The sequence below is a fragment of the Typopeltis vanoorti genome, chromosome 9 (genome assembly GCF_054136105.1).
Source record: "Typopeltis vanoorti isolate ZY-2024b chromosome 9, IOZ_Tvanoo_1.0, whole genome shotgun sequence".
In the NCBI taxonomy this organism is placed as follows: Eukaryota; Metazoa; Arthropoda; class Arachnida; order Uropygi; family Thelyphonidae; genus Typopeltis; species Typopeltis vanoorti.
The window spans coordinates 87,865,989-87,886,814 of record NC_143557.1 but is presented as its reverse complement, the minus strand read 5'-3'; the positions used below and the strand labels follow the sequence as shown (position 1 = coordinate 87,886,814).

Genomic DNA, 20,826 nt, shown 5'->3' with positions numbered 1-20,826 from the left:
TTTTGGTATATCCTGTGTAGTTCCTCCTTGTGTGCTGATCACTGAACCCAGGTAGACAAAGTTATCTACCTGTTCCAGTGTTTTCCCTAGTATTTCAAAGTTTAATTCTTGTTTGGGGTTTATCTTCATTACTTTGGTCTTGTTATGATTCATTTTCAGTCCACATGCCTGATTTAAATTATCTATTTTTTTTGGAGGCATTAGTGTTTTTGTGCCAAAAGACATATATCATCTGCAAAATCCATGTCATTGATTTTATTTGATCATCCCCCATTGAATGCCAGTTCTTTCTTCAGATGTTTTCCTAATCACTCAATCAGTAACAATCCGAAAGTTTGTCAGGGAGAGTATACATCCTTGTCTTACTCCTGTGTTTGTTGCAAATGGTTCTGATAGTTTGCCTTTATTAACCCTTTGACATATAAATTATTTTTAAAGTTGGAACAGATAAAACTACTATTTATTTAATTCATCTGATTTATTTTGTTAATTGTTACCTTATTATAAAGAATATTAATAATTTTGCAAGGTATGATACTTTTCGAAGCACTTAGATAAATGTAACGGTATCAAACATTTTTTACATTGCCATGTAGTCTCACTTCTTACATTATGCTTGGCACATACATGGCATCTCTTTGCTGGATGTTGCTTTTCATCAGTAGGGGATATATGTTCAGAGAAATGTGCCCAACTTTTTGCCTGCAGTCTAATTGGGCAGTCCTTCTGCGATGGACGTTCACGGGTACTATAATTAGATAAAGATATATTTGACAACATATCTTCTGTTACATTTAAACGGAAATTGACTATTGTTAGTTTTGATGTATTGGGTAGTTTGGAATATAAAATATAAGCATTGTAAATAGCGATATCCATCAAATAGAAAAATATTTTCTTGTAACCTTTGATGCATTTTCACATAATTGGAAAACAAGCAAGTAGTTGGTCTTGCCTATCGACACCACCCATTCTGCAATTGTATTCAAGAACACATTTAGGTTTTATTACTTTTTCTTCATCACCCCTCTTACTTCTCCTTACTTTTCCTGTATCTACCATTTCTTCTTTTGAATGCTTTGTGCTTATCATGTAAACATCCTTCTTATCGCACCAACGTAATGACAAAATTCCTCAACAAGATAAAGTTTTTGATTCACCTTTTTTTATTTTATATGTCGTCAATTTCTTAGGCATATTCTTGCGATTTTTTCTAACTGTTCCCCACAACATTTGTACTATTTTTTCTCAGGAAATAAAATAATTCTGGTGACGAATACCAATTATCTAAGAATAACGTATATCCTTTTCCTAAAATAGGTTTGGCCAACTCCATGATGACAATTTGAGATGCAAGCGTATCGCTTCTCGGAATTTTATCCTTTCCTGTATAAATTTTGAACTTTGAACAATATCCAGAGTCTGATTCACATAGCTTGTAAAATTTTATCCCAAATCGTACTCATTTGCTAGCAATGAACTGTACATAATTTAGCCGACCTCTATATTTCATAAGGGATTCGTCAATTACTACATTTTTATCTGGTGTATATAATTGCTGAAACTTATTATTCAGGTAGTCGACTATATTTCGCACTTTACATATGTTGTCGTCTTTCTTTATTGTTTCATTATCCATGAAATGGAGAAAATGAGATATAGCCAAGAAGCATTTACGAGGCATAATTTTTGAATATATGGGTGTCTCGACCACATCCCTCTTTGACCAATACATACATATCTATATTAGATTTTTTTACCTGTGACATAATTATACATAATGCAAAATATGCCTGCAATTCGTCACTTGTTATTGGATACCATTCTTCAATCTTTTTAGTAATTTCCTCGTTTATTGCTTGAGCCACATATCTATTAGTTTCTGTAACTATCATGTCAAAAATCATCACAAAGTATTTGTTTCAAAACAGAAAGAGGTGTCAGATTTGCACCAAATCTTAGCAAAGTAATTGCATTGATGCCGGGAATTTCCGTAAATGGTTTTATAATAGGAATATTTTCCTTTTCTTGCCAATTCCATTCATTTTCTGTTACATCGGAATCATTGCTACTAGACAATATCGGTCTCGAACGTTTATGAACATTGCCTTGAACCGAACTTCCACTGCTACTGTCGCTATTGTCACTTGACAAGTCAAAAATGCCAACACTTTGATGATATAAATTTGTCTCGCTGTTTTTATCCAAACTGTCCTCTCTGCTTTCAATATCGCTTTCAGCTAACATATTAAATATTTGCAGACATATTAGGGACGATAATAAATTGCAACACAAACTAACTAGTGAATAGAGTTTATATGCATATATATTCACTGTCTAACACCCTAAATTCGTTTGAAATTGACGCGAACTTCGTAACGTCTGTGATACGTCAAAATCAATTTTGGTGCAATAAACAAAATACATGTCACAGACATCTTTGTATGTTAACTCTAAATTCGTTTGAAATTGATGCGAACTTCATACCGTCTGCGATACGTCAAAATCAATTTTGTTGCAATAAACAAAAGACTCGTCACAGACATCTTTGTATGTTAACGGGTTAATCCGAAAGATTGTTGGGGAGAGTATACATCCGGCCTGGTTGGCTGAGTGGCTCTCCAGCCAAAAGGCTGCAGGTTCGAATGCTGCTGTGGGCATGGATGTTTGTGATTGTCTGTGAAAATACTAGTGGTGGTAGTCAGCAATAGATGGCGTTGGTTCCTGTATTCCAGTCTTCTGGCCATTCGTCCTTTTCCCATATTTCATTAAATAGGGGGTGTATCATTTCAACAGTAGTGTTTATATCCGCTTTCAGTAGTTCAGCCTGTATATTGTCACTCCCAGCAAGCTTTACTATTTTTTGTTTTCTTTACTGCCCGAGTTATTTCTAGTTTAGTAATAGTTCCTATATTTATTTTAAGTATTTCTTCTTCTGTTTCTGGTATTTTTTGTTCTACGTTTTCTATCTCTCCATTTAAAATTTCTTGGAAATGTCCTTCCCATCTTCTTCTTTCTTCTTTTTTTTTTGTCTGCTTCTTTTGTAACTTTCCTTGTTGATTTTTTACAGGTCCTTCTCTTTTAAAATTCTTCCCAACTAGTTTTCTTATTATCTCAAACAACCTCTTTGAATCAAATTTACTTGCTGCTGCTTTGGCCTCTTTACACATTTGCTCCAGGAAATCTCTTCTGTCTTTCCTTGCACTTTTTTTTTTACCTGTCTATTTTTAAGCCTGTATCTTTCATTTGTCCTATTTCTTTCATTTTCTTCTGTACTTTGCAGAAGTGTATTCCATAAAGCTTTCCTTTCTTCACAGAAGTTGATGTTTTTTTCAGAGATCCATTGTTTGTGATTCTTGCTCTGCCTTCCTAGAACTACTTCGGCAGTATTATTAAATATATTCTTTATTTTTCCCCAGTTCTCTTCTTTGGCTATTTCCTTAAGTTGTTCTATAAGGCTTCCATATTTATTTCTTAACGTTACTTTATATTTGTCTTCTATATCCTTGTTTTTCAGTTTGGATATATTGTATTTATTTCTTTGGTTCTTCCTTTAGATATTTTTCTTAGTTTCATTTTTATTTTTGTAATCAATAAGTGGTCTGTAAAGGCATCTGCACCTCTCCAAACTCTTACATCCATCAAAGAGGCTTTCCAAGATCTGTTTATTAAAATATTGTCTGTTTGGTTTTTGGATTTCTTATCAAGTGCTATCCAAGTCTGTTTAAGGATGTTTTTATGTTTAAATAAGGTTCCTCCTATGATCATATCATTGAAAGTGCAAAAGTCTTTTAGGATTTCCCCATTTTCATTACAGTTTCCTAAACCTTTTTTTTCCATTATTCATTCATATCCCATGTTACTATCTCCTACTTTTGCATTCATGTCCCCTATAACTAAAAGCATATCTTTCCTTTTTTACTTCATCCACTTCTTTTTGTAGCATATCATAGAAGTCTTCTTTCTCTTCTATTTTTGTATTGTTTGTTGGTCCATATATGTTTATTATAGTCACAATTCTGTATTCAGTTTTAAATCCAGCTTTGATGATTCTTTCAGAAACTGGTTTCCATTCACTTAGTGCTCTTCTGGCATCTGTTGTTAACATGAAAGCTGCACCTTTGCTATGTGTGCCATCCTTGTTCTGGTTTCCAGAATATAAAATACATTTGCTTGTTGTTAGTTGGATTTCTCCATTACCGTTCCATCTTGCCTCGTTTAGACTTAGTATTTCTATTTTGTATCTGTCCATTTCTCTGGTTAGTAAATTAGCTTTTCCACTTTCTTCCATAGTCTTAATATTCCAGCATCCAACTCTTCAGCCCAATTTCGGTCAAAAGTTTTGGGCTGAAGAGGTTTTTTTCTTGGAGTTTTCCACCTGTCAGCTCTCCCTCCCCCCCCCCCCTCCCATGGGGCTTTCACTGACTTGCTTCATTTCCTCCAGTACTTCTCCCTCTTGGTTTTTGTGTGTCTGTTTTCCAGCAGTGGTTGAGGTTTCTGTAGCAATTGTGGTTGCTAGCCACAAGTACAACCCTCCTCCTTTCTGATCCAGGCACTAGCAGAGTTAGTCATGGGGTGGTTAAAGGGTACATTAAAGGGAACCATAACAGACATGTGGACTCCTTCATTAAAAACTCACAACATTTTCTGCAAAAACTATGGGAAATTTCCATCTTGCCATCGGATATTCTAGCTAGTCTAGATATTGTATCTTTGTTCACCAATGTTTTCCAGTAGCTGAAGTCATGGAATTATAGATGGTCTGTTCTGTCCTGACACCTCACAACTTTTTTGACATTGTCTGCACTCTAATTACTTCAGATGGAATGGGAAAATTTACAAGCATCTGTCTCTGACCTTGCAATGAGAGGCCCTCTGTCTCTCCACATGCCAACTTATTCATGGAAAAATTGGAAAAGCATTTTCTCACATCTACAAAAAAAAAAAAAAAAACTTCAATTTGGTGGAATGTGTACATGAAATCTTTATCATTTAAAAATACAGTGTTGCCAAGTTGCATGATTTTCTTTTGTTTATCATCTTTCAGAAAAAAAAAAAAAAAATTCACTTTGGAATTTGAAAATAAAGAAAACTATCTTTCCTAGATGCTTTAATTTCCAAAAAAGCTGAAGGAGGCTTCTTAGTGTATGCTGCAAACCCACTCACACAAATCATTATCTACACATATCCTCATTGCACCATATATCACAAAAACCAGGTATTATACATATGCTCAAGGGAGGGGGGGGGGTGATTTCTCATAAGAGATGAAAAAAGACTGAAGGAAGAATTGCAGTCTCTACTCCAAGTACTTGTGTGCAACAGATATTCTAAGAAAATCATAGAAAAATACTATTATATACAGAACTTATGTCTACATCCTGTACATTGGTATTTGCTTTGTTAGCCAGTTTCTTGCCTTTATAACCAATTTCTTTTCATAACCCCTCTCACTCTTTTTTTTTTTTGCACGACATTCCTTCTACATCATCTTATGGATCTCTTGTTTAATAAGATGGCACATCCATTTTATTCCTATCCTATTTGTTCTTTGAACTCTAGAGACACAATCAGATGTTGCTTCATTTAAGCACCGTTTCAAAACTTCCCATGCACTGCTGATATCCTTTCCATTCAGTAATTGATACCATAGGACCAAAGATAATATTCTCCTGAGTTTGCCATAATTTCCAGCTTTGTAGTTCATCATATAACCTGTCCTTATCACTGTGAAAATGTGAATGCATATTAAAGAACTTGAAAGACACTGTACAATACTTGATTAGAATGATGAGCTCACTTGTGGATGTATTTGGTTAATGTTTGGATTTGTTTGATAAAAAGCAGGTGTTTTTTTATCGCAGTACCTTGGTACTTCAACCTAACAGTGCAGCTACATGGTGATGCAAGATTGCAGAATAACAGTGAGTTAGATGTCATAGGTTTTAAAACATTGACTCTACCTAAAACTACTTAATGTCAGTTACTGTTTTATTTTGTGAATTTTGTATTTCTTTGGATGCTTTTTATGCTTATTTAATTCATACTTTAGTTTTTGTATCCCTTCCTAACAAAAGCAGTTGAATTTGACTATTGAAGCCCAAAGAAATAATAATAAAAATTTTGGCTAGACATAACATGGAAGCTTTTTAATTATGCTTTAGCATTTAATACAACTTTTTTTTTTTCTTTTTGTTTGTTTGTAGCACAAAGAAGGCACTTACGAACTCCATCTCCTGCTCCTCCTCTGTTGTCACCCATTTTAGAAGCAGAAGTTATAACTGGGACTGACATCATTACATGGAAGCATCGATCGGTTTCTCAGCAGTCCTTACAAACTCTAGAAGAATGTGAAGAAGATGAAATCACATCTGATTCAGTATTAAGTACAAACATTAATCAAAATAATTGTGAAGGAAGAGGAATCAATCGAGACTTTAGTGGAAGCCTGAGTAATTTGTTTTTACCTTCAAGACAAGATGAAGTTGATGAAGTACAGATTGAAAATAATAATTCTTGTGACAACATACAAGATAACTGTGTTCATGAAGTACACATTATTCCATCACAATCTTATCAAATCTATAAAGAAAATAGCATTCTTCAAGCTTCCGAAATAAATGATAATCAAAGTGCTGCAACATTAGATGATGAACAGTGGGCTTTTTCTCCAAACACTGAAACTGATAATTTTAAAAATAACACATTTCCCAGAAAATTGAGTATGCAAGACAACTGTAAAACAACACACAACAAACTCACAAGGTGTCAGTCAGAAAATGAATTAAAGTCGTTTCACAGAGTTGCCACGCTCCAGCGAAGGTTATCAGAGGATTATGACGTATGGATGTTAAGTGAAGATGATATTGCATCTTCTTTAAATTCTCAGTTATATTCTGATTCTTCAAAAGGTTTATCTGCTACAACTTTATTTTGTGCAGAATATTCAAATGACCAGACTGAATTTCCTGAGGTTTCATTTATAGACACAAAAGGCTTTAGCCATCATGTTCCAAACCATACATTTGTTCACCATCCCAATTCACTGATCACAGATAAGAGGACATCTAAGGTGCTTAGTCATAGGGCTGTAAAATTTCCAAATGCTTTTCATGCATAATGCAATAACTGTGTGCAATGTTGGATACCTAAGGTAGTTCATTTATTATCAAATGAATGGTTTTTATACAAAATATATCTTATCTTGAAAATAGTGAATTAGGTATTTAAAATGTACTGCCAATTCAAGCAACAAGTAACATTTTATTTGCCTGTTCAATGTTATAAAAGTCCTTTTGATTGTAAATCATTTTTTTTTTAAATCTTGTATATTTACATGAGATAAATGAACAGCAAATAAATTTACATTCTTCTATTATATGTCATGAAAGATAACTTTGATTGTATTGTGCTGAGAGAACAAACAGTAAATTTTATACATTAAGTAGTGTAAGTGTTTGTCAAAATTCTGCATACTTTTAATATTTAAAGCATCTACAACTAATTTGAACTAAAACATAAAGAAAAAAACTATTATGCATACTCAATAATAACATACAAGTACTTCTAAAAATATTTCTCTTTACTTTCTCCAGATTAGTGTGTTTTTTATGGATTATTGTTGTGTACATTAATATTTGAAATTTTCTGGCCATTCCTACTTAAGAGAGGAGAGGTATAAATTCAAGTTGTAATTTTTATATGGTCATTTTTGAATAAAAAGTCATTTCAGTACATATAGTTAGTTCAGCATTATTATCCTTACTTATAGGGGAGGAAAAATCATGTTATCAGTGAAAAGAAATTGTTTCATTTTAATAGCTTTCATTACAACAATAGAATCATAAAATACTGAAAACATTAATGCACATTTACTTTGAATGTTCATGCCCACAGTAAAAAAAAAAAAAAAAAATATATATATATATATATATATATAGCTAAATCCAACCTTAATGTTAAATCTAACTCTTCAGTTTGGAGCTGAAATAATTAAAACAAAATCTTCCTTGAAATGGAAATTTGGATGTTCAGAATTCTATAAGTACATGATGATACTAACTATAATTAACACACCCTAAAACAACTTCCTAATAGGCTTACCATTTCTTGATATACCTCATTACTGGGGATGCACTGATGCACCAAGGTGAGATGGCAATTTTAGACTTCATTCTCTTTTGGTAAAAAATAAAAAACTATACATGTTATGAAGGTTTGCAGTGAGATATCATTCTGAGCAGGATGTGTCCAATGTGTCCCCAACCTTTTTTTTAACCAGAAAACCAAGATGAATAGTAGAAGATTACCTTATTTATTCAAATATAACTCACCCTCACACATATTTCACACCACTGATTTTATTTTAAGAAATAGTGAATGTTGTTATGGCGGTTTCAGATATTTTGGAATTCGATTGAAGAGAAAATCAAGCATTTTGACTCAACAATCATTGGCTTGCCTTTGTTACTGAGTTGCACGAACTTTTGTTAATATCGCACCAGTCGTGCATAGAAATGAAAGAAAATTGAAGAGAATATCAAGCATTTTGACTCAACAATCATTGGCTTGCCTTTGTTACTGAGTAGCATGATCTTTTGTTAATACTGCACCAGTCATATGCATAGAAATGAAAGCAATCAGTAGAGGATATGTCGGAGTGAGAGCATTGACTTCTACTCAATCTTGATTTGTGCAGGGGTGGATTATCATCATCATCAAATTCCTGCCATATACCCTCAAGGGGCGTACAGGATATGATAGTACTACATGAAAAAAAATTACATCATTACTAACTTCCTATCTACAATTTTCCTCCAAATCAGTCTGTTACTTGTCAAGACTCCAACATTATCAGATCTTCTATTTCTATCATCTAAGGCACTTTGTACCGTATCAATCCACCTATATCTTGGTCTTCCTCTGGGTCGTTTTGCTGCCAACCTGGCAGAGAACACTTGTTTTGCTAATCTTTCCTTGCCCATTCTATTTAAGTGACCATACCACCTGAGATTAGCTCTGCTAACGCATTCCTGGATGCTGACAATGTCAGTTTTCTTTCCTAATATCCTCATTTTTAATATGATATTGGCATTGATGCCATCTGTTCACACCTATAATCTTTCTCAGGACTCTCATATCTGCGGTCTCTAGTCTTTGGTCAAGTGTTTTACTTCTGACCCAGCTCTCAGATCCATAAGTTAAAACTGGTTTGAACACTGTCTTGTATACAGCTAATTTAGTGTTCCGACTAATTTCTCTCTTATTCCATATGAATTTATTCAACTGACTTCCCACCATACCAGCTTTGCTGATTCTGTTGTCTATTTCTATATTTAATTTACCATCTTCACTAAAAATCGTGCCTAAGTAGCTGAAATGTTTTGCTTGTTCCACAGGTTCTCCATTCACAACACAGTTGACATTTTCAATGATTCTGCTTATTTTCATTGTCTTTGTCTTTTTAATGCTGACCTTCATACCATATCTATTACAACAGTTATTCAATTTAGTCAGAGAATCTTGCAGACTTGTAGCAGATTTATTTAGAAGTATAACATCATCTGCATAAAGCAAAGAGCTGACATTAACATCTCCAATTTTGATATCATGTTTAATACCACTTTCCTTCATAATGTGATCCATATAGATAATGAATAGCAGAGGGGATAATGTACATCCTTGTCTCACACCAGATTTAACATTAAACCATCTTCCTGTACTTCCTTCAATTCTAACTACTGACTTACAACTCAAATAAAGACTAAGTATTGCTTGATATAATGCCCCATTGACCATATAACTGCAGCGTATTGAATAGCTTCTCTCTTGGCACCTTGTCGTATGCCTTTTCCAAATCTACAAAACTTAAATACAGATCTTTGTTATATTCCCATGCTTTCTCGACTATTTGTCGTAAAGTAAAGATCTGATCCTGATAGCCTCTATTTCGCCTGAATCCAGCTTGTTCTTCACCAAGGGGTGGATTAAGAGAGTTATATTCAAGTAAATACAGTAGTTTCCAAAATTACACAGAAGATATGTATCATGAATATACAAAAAGATGGGACTATATTTTTATGAGATCTTCAATGGGATAACATATGCAACTGTAATAGAGATTCAGATTTCCTGTTATAGAGAATTAAGAACTTCACACAAATTGTTGATGTCTATAAACAAATGTCATTCATCAAGATGCTATTTCCTTTCACCCATATCAATTGACAGTGCAAAATACAAAGTCACTGCTCATAGAAAAAATTATTCTAAATTTTGCTGATGCTTTCAAAACAAAGTAATTTTCATTATTTTCTTAAGGAGGTTCTAAACTTGTGTCTTGATAAGAATCATTTCTCTCACAAGATCATTCAACTTGGTAGGTTATCAAATGAGATGATTGCATAACTGCTGAAAAAGCATCTCTCCAGTTTCCTATTATATGATGCTGTACTGGGTCTATTGGTAGAGTTGTCTTTATCCACAGTGCTTGTCTTAGATAGTAGGCACTGGCAACATACTATCATGAGGTATTGATCTTATAGCTGATAGTAAGTTTGGATATTTTATTACATGTTTCAGTTTTAGAAGACATCACGTTCATTCTCAATGAATGTGATATTTTACTAAAAACTGTGTTTGTATTTTAGCTGTTTATTATTTAAGGTATCTCCATGGAGTCAAAACCTATTGCAGGAGATCCATTATTCACACAATACCTATCATACCTTTCCTTAAACTCATTCACTGACTAAGCACTCACAACCCAACTTCTGGCAACCCATTTCATTGATTCACCATCCTCCAAGAAAAAAATCTCGTTCTAATATTCTTTCTAACTATGCTTACACAATTTCCACTGGTAACTCTCCCTCCCCCCATTGTCCCCCTTTCTGCCACATACTGAAAAAAACGTTCAGTGTCAATCCTACACAACCTCTTCAATAACTTATATGCCTCTATCATGTTTCCTTCTTTATGCCTATCAGCTAGTTTTTTTAGCCCACAGATTTTAAATCTGTTCTCATAGGGAACATTCCATAGACATGCCACAATCTTTGTCACTTGTTTATATTAATGGAATCTGCATGACCAGATCAGCATGCAGTAGTCCAGATGTCCTTATTTAAAACCTTATAAAGAGGAACAATAACTTCTCTATTCATGCGTGTTAGTACATTCTTCAACTACCATTTAATTTGATGTTCTGTTTTGGTTACCTTTGCAATATGCCCTCTAAACTGCAACTCCCTGTCCACAGTTACCACCAAATTCCTGGCCTCATCAGTTCCTTACAATTCAGCTCCATCAATATAGTACATGCAAACCTCACTTAACACGATTAATTAATGCGCACTGAGTGAAATTGCATCAAACGAATGCAATAAACAATAGGAATAATATTAATTCATTCATCAGTTAGCAGGAATTTGGAGAAAAAAAATTACAGTATAAGCTATATTAGAAGATAAAATCATCAAAGTTAATAAAAATCAATTGCTTAAATTTTTTTATTTAATGTCTAAATATTTGATTGAGCTACTTTTTTTACAAAAAAAATTAAGTAAAGATGTTTGAATCGTGCTCGACTTTTTCATCTTGTCATGCAATTTGCGATAGCTGGCGACCACTTTTATCAAGATTTCTGCAGACTTCGAAGCTTTGTTCCATATCAGGATCAGCATCAAACAAAATTCCTTCAGCATACTCAATATGATTGAAAACTAGCTCAAGTTCTTTCACAGTTAACTTCTTAGTCGCAATATTCTCTTCTTGTTCGCACTCCTTATCTTCTTCTTCTTCTTCATATGCACGCTGTTCTTCTAGTTGAAGGAGATCATTCTTGCTTAACTGTTCTAAATGGGAATTGAGCAAGTTTCTCACATCTTTATTATCCAGTTCGTTAAATCCAAGTTCTTTTCTAATAGTGATGATTTCTTCAAAATATTAGATCTTGGATTTTGCACACAATAAACTAACACAGGCTTGAGTTTAAAGTCACCTTCTGCATTGCCTCCTTATAAAAATGTAACAATCTTTAGATACTTTGTATTCTGGTTGAGATGTTTTAGTTAGGAAAGTTTTTATTGGCATATGCTTCCAAAAGAGACCAATTTCGTTGATGTTGAATATTTGCCGATCGTCATAATCACCCTCCTGAATTATTCTTTGCAATTCTTCATAAACTTGGCTACAGAATCTTTATCAGCACTAGTAGATTCCCCAGTTATTCTTACATTATGCAGTCCAGTTCAATTTTAAAAAGGGTCAAGCCATTCTAAACTTGCAATAAAGCTTTCACATTCCTCTTGAAATTTGGTCTCTTTCAATGACGTAAAAACATAGAGAGCTTTTGCCTGAACTGTACTAGGAGGTATTCTTTTTTGGTTATAATCCTCAATCCAGAGTGATAGAAGACGCTCCATCTTGATCAGTAAATGGCTTCTATTTCAGGTGATCTACATGCTTAAAGAAGCAGTAGCAACTTTTCCTTGTTCTTTGTATTCTTAGTTCTTATCTAATATAGTCCAAATTGTAGACTTGCTGTATCCCAGGTCTCGCACAATCATTGTATTATACGCTACTTTCATATCTCTTAATGACTTCTAGCTTTTCCCCTCGCTGCAGATTGGCAACAAAAAATTTCACGTAATGTAAAAAAATCGTGTTAATTGATTAATCACTCGCGTAAAGTGGGAAATGGTATCATTTCACTCAATCACACTAACTGGTTATCGCACATATTGAATTTGCATTAAGCGGGGTTTTCTTGTACATAGTTTGTGATCTGTTCTTCCCAAAGTGCATCGTCTTATACTTGGCCACATTAAACTTGCAGCCTTTGCTCATGCTGTTTGTTATGTTATATTTATCATATAATATTTGTAAATCATTGATTTACAGATTAAAGAACAGAGGACCAAGTACTGAGCCTTGTGGTACACCACCAAGCACTTGCCTTCTCCTGGACTCAGCTCCTCCATAAACCATTCTTTGATGTCTGTCTATCAGCCACCCTCTAATCCAAATCACCAGATTCATATCCATCTCATTTGCTCCAATTATTGCAACAGAATTCTATGTGGAATTCTGTCAAATGTCTTTCAACAGTGGCAGATGGAAGCGGGACTATAACCTCAACGTCATATTTGTTAGCTCAAAAATAACCAACACTTGTGTTAAAAAGGTTTTAAATTCCATTCAACATACTCAACGCAGACCTATAATGTTTCAATTCAACCCAGCCATTTTTATAAGTCATGGATCCTTCTCTGTGAAGCTGAAAATAGGAGTTATGAAAAAAGTGATGTTAAAAAACTTATGCAGTTGCTTCACAAAGATGGCCCCTTTCTTCAGCATGTTCCATATCTTATGGGCCACCCAGTAAAAAGTAAACAAATTACTAAGGAAATCCAAGTTTCAGGTGGGGAAAAAACCCTACCTCCGTATGAGACTGGCTAACTCACCATTAGTCGAACCAGATAAAGGTTCCTCATGTCACTGACAGGAATTGAACCCAGGTTTTTCAGACCAAAGGGCTTCATCTATACTGACTGAGCTACGAAGGCTCAAGAAAGCTTACCTCCTCCAAATAGGATGCAGACCCTAGTACACAGATCTTCTGCCTTGGCCCTTTGCTCTTGTTCTGGTGAATATGCCTGCCCTGTATGAGCCAGATCCTGCCATGCTGAAAAAACTTGATCCAACATTGAATGATAGCTGCCACAATTACAGGATACCTGAAACCAACACCATTAAGAGACCTGTATACTTTGTCTGTTATTGCACCCCCCCCCCACTTCAATTCGAAAATCTGCATTCTCAGCTGATGAAAGAAGTAGACAAATGATGAGCACCACCCTATTTGGCCAGACTATGGTGCCCCAAAGACTAAGATCCCAACATAACTTTCTAGCAACCATTAAACCACCTAAAAACCTCTAGAGACAAGACTTCAACAATGGTTTGCACTATACCCCGAGAATAATACTGGTATTCCAACAGCTGAACATCTTCCATGTGGTGCCCACTTGGACTGGAAAAGCCTCAACAGACTGCGAATGGAATGCAGCAAACAAAACCTCATCAAATGGGGCTACCTCACTGGACCAGATAATTGTGAGTGTGGGACAACCCAATCCATGAAATCCTTTCTTTCCTGCCCCCTTCTTCAATCACCTTGCACAAAAGAGGACCTTATATCCTGCACAGAAAGAGTAGTTGATTGCACAAGATACTGGAGAAACATCTGACCATGTTTATTGTATATAACTTATGTATAGATTCCTTTCCTTCATATTTTACTTATTATGCCCTGTATAATTTACCTATTAAATTTAAGCTATTCTCATTTATAATGTATCCTAATTGTAAATAATGTTGTACCAATTATTTACTATTGTACCACTTGTGTTTGGATATGAAATAAATAAGTATCGTATTACCCATTTAGGCATAAATTTTAGTGAAGATGGAAAAGACAATAAGCAAAACTGTTATGGTGGAGAGTTAGCTGAATAAATTTATATGGAATAAGAGAGAAACTAGCCAAAACAGTATACATGTGCCAAAGCAATTTAACTTATGGATCAAAGAGTTGGATTAGAAATAAAGTAGTTAATCAAAGACTGGAGAAAGCAAATAGAGTTTTGAGTAAAATAAGCAGATAGTATCAATGGCAGCAGCGTGTTGAAAATGAAGATATTAGGAAGGAACTTGACTATTAGCATTCAAGAATGTGTGAGCAGAGCTAATCTAAGATGGTATGGTCACTTAAACAAAATGGAAGGTTAGCAAAATGGATGTTTGCTTGATGCAGAATGCAGGAAAAAGACCCAGAGAAAGACCAAGATCTAGACAGATTGATGCAGTTAGAAGTGCCCTTGAAGATTGAAATTTAAGATTTGACAGTATTGGAGTACTGACAAATAACATTAATTTGGAGTAAAATTTTGGATAGAGGTTAATAATAATTTATGCTTAATTATGCAGTAATGTCATGGTATCCTGTACACCTTTGAGGATACTTATCCTCAAAGGTGTACAGGATACCATGTTTGATTATGAGAAATCTAAGCATATGTACTTATCATACATGCTCAAATTTCTAGTCATCGCATAGGCTAGTGATTGCAATCCAACATGAAAATGCATAAATTCACAGAAAGAGAAATTACTAGCCCATGTCCTGATCAGAAATCCATTCTTATCAATTATGTTATTGTTGATGGCAAGATCTTCAAATGGATTCTATGCAGAAAAGAGTATAGAGTATTTGAAATGGAGAGTGTTATCCATCTAGTTTCGAGTAGAATAAAATTACATATCACCAAGAAAAAAATAAAATAAATATATGTATGCATGGCATACATACATTTATTCAACCAGAAAGTTCCAAATGGTTGTAAATGAATGAAATGACATTTCATTGTGACAGTATGTATAAACTTGTCACAAGTTTACACATATTGTCAACTAGTTCCACATATTTGTCCCTTTCATTGAGACATTATGTTGGGCAAAAGTATTTGTATCGTCTTGCCAAAGGAATCTGCTGCCAGTGTTCTGATCCAGTCCTTCATTGCCATCACTGCTGTTGAAATGTTGAGTTGCTAAAAATCTCTTCTAGTGGTGAAAAAAAAAAAAAAAAATGAAAGTCAGATTGAGGTGTTGGAAGACTTCCCAGTTGAACTAATTGTTTGAACAGTTGCATGTTTTGAGCGACAATTTGAAGTCTGTGTTGTCATGAATCAAAACAATTCCAGAGCTGAGGAGACCTTGTTTTTTGTTTTGAATAGATTTCCACTATTTTAGCAAATGCAGTAAACATCCATGTTTGTTGTTCCTTAAAGCATCAAATCAATGAGCAAAACACAGTACATTCTGAAGGAAAACATCTTGAATTTTTTTGTCTTTGGAAATTCACTATACTGCCATTGTAATAACTACTGCTTACTCTCTGATGTCATATGAGAAACCCAGGTTTCATCTTCATTATGGTACCATTCCAAAAACTTCAGTGCTGCCATCATTTGTTTTATGATCATCTGCAAGCATTTTTAGCATCCATCTTGCACTCAGCTTTTAATAATGTAAGTACTCCATGATGATTTTTTGTAGTAAAGAGCAAGAAATATGGGGGAAATGTAGACCCAACTCAGAAATGGTGAAACTTCCCTTTCCTCCCTTCACTGAACATCTTACACCATCTTATCACCATTCCCTGCCATTTTTTCCATATCTGTCACTAACTTGCAAATAAATTTCAGCTGGGCAAACATTTTTAGCATTCAGAAATTTTTCTATCCCTGACTGAATTTTTATCTCGCAACTGATAGAATTTTTTACCTTCTTACTCATTTTATGACACTATAATAAACACAGACTGAAAACTGATAATGTGTCTGTCATCCTCTTGACTCTTGCAATATTCTGGCAGAACCCTGGTTGTGCCACAGTATGCATAATTGAAACTTGGTTCTGGTCAGGTTTTGTATATATAATGAAATTTTGATAATGAAATGTACAATCAAATTAGCCAAGAAATAAGAAAAGGGTGATCATTATGGGTGATTTTAATTATGGCAATATAGACTGGAATGATGAGATAGCAACTGGAAGTAAAGAAAATGAGTTTCTTGAGTTTTTGAGGGATAACTACCTCAGACAGTATGTAACAGAGGGCACACAAGGATTGAGAGTCTTGGATTTGGTCATCTCATCAGAGGATGTAATTATAAATGAGGTGTCAAATCATCCACTAATTGGTGAGAGTAACCATGAGGTGATTACCAGCAGTGTGAGGACCTCTGTGAGAAAAGGGTATATGTGGAACTACAGGGGGGGGGGGATTATGAAGAGCTCAGGAGACAGCTTGTGGGTGTAGCATGGAATAAGGAGTTAGCTTGGAAAGAGATCAATGTTTGGGGATTTTCAAAAACTGTTTAGTAGATGCAATGTCTAAATGTATTCCAAGGATGAGAAGGTTAAATAAGGTGGGTGTGAGATGGATGAATAAAGAGATTAAGCATGCGATACAGAGAAAAAGGGCATTGTGGAGGCAGCATAAGAGAAGTGGAAATAACCAATTCCATGAGGTCTACAAAGACCAAGCAAGGAGGGTGACTTGGTTGGTGAGGGTAGCCAAAGAGAGGTATGAACAGCAGTTGGCTAATGAAGTGAAAAAGAATCCTAAGGAGTTCTTTCGATACGTAGCCAGCAAAAGAAAGAATAATTATGGAAGGATGACATTGATTGGAGAAAATGGTATAAAGACAGCTGATGCAGGATGTGTGGTGGAGATACTTAATGAGCTGTTCATAAAGATCTTTCAATCTTGTGAATGTGACTTCATGGAGGGATTGAGAGCAGTTGATGATGGGGAGGAGAGACTGACTGTAGGTGGGCAAGAGGTGTATGGGGAGTTGAGTAAACTAGATGTTAATAAAGCTGTGGGACTTGATAATATATCACCACGTATTCTGAAAGAATGTGCTAGGGAGTTGACATCTGCCTTGACATATTTTTTTAATATGAGTCTTGCACTCGGTCAAGTTCCTAAGAAGTGGAAGGAGGGAAAGATTGTGCACTTCATAAAGGAGGTGATCAAACTCAAGCATCAAGCTATAGGCCTATCTGTGTGTGTTAGGTGTTGTGGTTAAGTTGTTGGAGAAGCATGTGAGAACTAGGATCCAGAGTTGGGTTGATAACAATGGTATTATCTTTGATGGACAGCATGGATTTGCTAAAGGGAGGTCATGTTTTAGTAATCTATTTACTTATTACAATAAAGTGACTGCTTCCTTGGACAGAAGAAAAGGATACACAGTAACATACTTGGATTTTGCAAAGGCTTTTGATAGAGTACCTCATGATAGGTTGACAGTCAAACTAGAGCAGATGGGGTTGGATATTAGATTAGTGCATTGGATTGGAGACCAGCTATCTGATAGGTATCAACAAGTTGTGTATGGGGGAGCGATATCCAGGAAAAGGAAAGTCACTAGTGGAGTGCCTCAGGAGTCTGTTTTAGGTCCATTACTGTTTAACTTGTATATTAATGATATAGGTGAAGATTTGGATGGAGATATTCAGTTATTTGCAGATGATGCAAAGTTGGGACGAACCATGAAATGTAGTGAAGTGTTGTGGCCTTACAGGAAGACTTGAATAGATTGAGTGATTGAGCACGGAAATGGGGATGTGAGTTCAATGTTGCAAAATGTAAGGTTTTAAAATTTGGAAAACAAAGAGATGGGATGCAGAATTTATGCTTGGTGAGAATATATTGTTGGAGGTAGAGGAAATAAGAGATCTGGGGGTAATAGTGGATAAGGATCTAAAATTTAGGGGATACATCACCAAAACTGTGAAGACAACACAAAGGCTTCCTGGAATGATGCAGAGGACACTGATGTGTAGAAGTAGGGAGATTCTTGTTCCGTTGTATAAGGCTTTGATTAGTCCACACATGGACTATTGTGCCCAGATTTGGTCATCGGGTTTTCAGAAGGATGAAGAGATGTTGGAAAGGGTCCAAAGGAGACTGACTAAGGTAGTTTCTGACCTCTGGAATGTCGAGTATGAGGAAAGTGAGAAGATGTAATTTTGCAGAGTCTGGTGGACAGGAGGAAGAGGGGAGATATGATAGAGACCTAGAAGTTGGTAAAGGGTTGTTATAGGATCAATGCTGGAGAAGTTTTACAGCGAATAGTGGGAAATCAGGGGAGAACCAGAGGTCATCCCTGGAAACTGTATAAAGAGGGTGTGAGTAGGGGAGTGAGAGGCCGGTTTTTTTCGTGCAGAGTTAGATATTTCTCTGAGTGTTCCAGGGAAGATCTATATAAACATATATTTACGGTTTGTTGAACTTGAATCAACCTATGATAAGGTACTAAGAGAGAAACTGCTCAACATAGTGACAATTTAAACTGGACCCTATGTGCCGTGGTGCTCTGATATCACTAAGTATTTATAAGAGCTGTTTCTCTATAGAATGAGCTGTGTTTGCAGATGATGTGAGGAAAAGGCCAAGATGAAGACCACAGGAAAGATGGAGAGAGACAAGATAAGAAAAGATATAGAAATTAAAAAAAAAGAAGAAAGAAGCCCATGCTGGAATGATGTTCATGAAGATAACTTACATTAAATAAGTTTATTAAATACATTAATAACTGCAGAAGAAAAGAAAATATAATGGCCGATCTATGTGTCTCTGGGGTTGTTATTAAGGCAACAGAGAAGTTGGTGAGCACTAGGATTCAGAAGTGGGTTGATGATAGCAGTATTCTTTATGATGGTCAGCATGGTTTGTTAGGGGAAGGTCATGCTTTAGCAATCTTTACACGTTGCAACATGGTGACAAATTTGCTTGATAAGGGAGATGCACATGACTTGCACTCGTGTACTGATTTTTCAAAGTCCTTTGATAGACTGTTACATGACAAGTTAGTAGCTAAATTGAAACAGGTGGGATTAAATAACAGACTAGTAAGTTGGATAGCTATTTTTCTGTCAGATGGGTATCAGGAAGTTGTGTATGAATTGGTATCCCAAAAGATGAAAGTGACTAGTGGAGTGTCTCAGGGATCTGTTTTTGGACCAATACTGTTTAACCTATATGCTAATGACACTTGGACCAGCTTAACTGGAGAAGTGCAGCTGTTTGCCAATGATGCAAAATTGGGAGGAGCTATGAGAACAAACATTGTGGCCTTGCAGGAGGAATAGACTATGTGAGTGGGCAAATGAATGAAGCTATCAGTTTAATGTTGCAAAGTGCAGGGTCTTGAAATCTGGTAGGCAAGGTCACGATACAGAGTATACAATTCATGGACAAATTCTGAAGGAGTTATAAGAGACAAGAGATTTTGGAGTGGTGGTAGACAGAGACTTGAAGCTTAGGAGTCACATTAGCTAAAAAATGTAAGAATATCTCAATAGATTATGGCAATAATGAGGAGGACATTGACATACAGAAGCAAAGTGGTTATGGTTCCCTTACATAAGGCTTTGATGAGGTCACATGGACTACTATGCACAAATTGGTCACCTGGTTTTCAGGGGTATGAGGATGTATTGGAGAAAGTCCAGAGAAGATTTACTAAGTTAGTATCAGGGTTATGGAATGTCAGATATGACAAGAGATTGAAGGAATGCAAGTTATGAATAGAAGAAGAAGAGGGGATATGACTGAGACATATAAGTTGGTGAGCGGTTGTTACCAGATTAATATGGAGGAGGTGTTTCATAGCGTAGAAGGAGGCAAGGGTAGAACTAGAGGCCATCCCTGGAAGCTGTATAGAGGAGTGAAAAGCAAGTTCTTTGCATAGAGAGTGATTGGTGAGTGGAATGCATTGCCTGAAAGTGTAATGAGTGCAGAAATTGTGAATGAGTTTAAGGCATGGTTTGATGATCTTTTTGCATAAGAGTATAGACCTCCCACAATGAGTCTTTTGAGTATATGGAGGTCAGATAATAATAATAAACAAAAAAAAAAAGATAATTGTAGAAAAATTAACATAATTGACAGAAAATAAACCAAGAGAAAAAAACATAAGTGGATTGATGCACTTAATATTGCCCTTGAAGGCTGAAAGTAAGAATTATTATTATACAGGCACCTCCATGGAGTCCGAAGACTCATCACATGAGACTCAATCTATCATACTTTAAATCCATTAACAGACAGAGCACTCACAACTGACTCTGGCAACCCATTCCACTCGTTCACAACTCTCCGAATAAAAAAAATCTAGTCTTCACACCCCCTACTAACCACACCTTTATTCAACTTTCAGGGATGACCCCTTGTTTTGGTCCCTCTAG

The 20,826-nt window shown here is 35.4% G+C and overlaps 1 protein-coding gene across 3 annotated transcripts in view; it reads left to right on the top strand.

Moving 5' to 3' along the window:
- LOC150103230 (uncharacterized) overlaps positions 1 to 7,736 on the top strand; it is a 161,710-nt gene extending 153,974 nt beyond the window's left edge. For all 3 annotated transcript variants that reach the window (XM_090397597.1, XM_090397599.1, XM_090397598.1), the window contains one exon: positions 6,207 to 7,736. In XM_090397597.1, coding sequence (XP_090253723.1) covers positions 6,207 to 7,120 — 914 coding nt within the window. In that variant the 3' untranslated portion in view covers positions 7,121 to 7,736. The remainder of the gene's footprint in view (positions 1 to 6,206) is intronic.
- Positions 7,737 to 20,826: the final 13,090 nt, after the last annotated feature.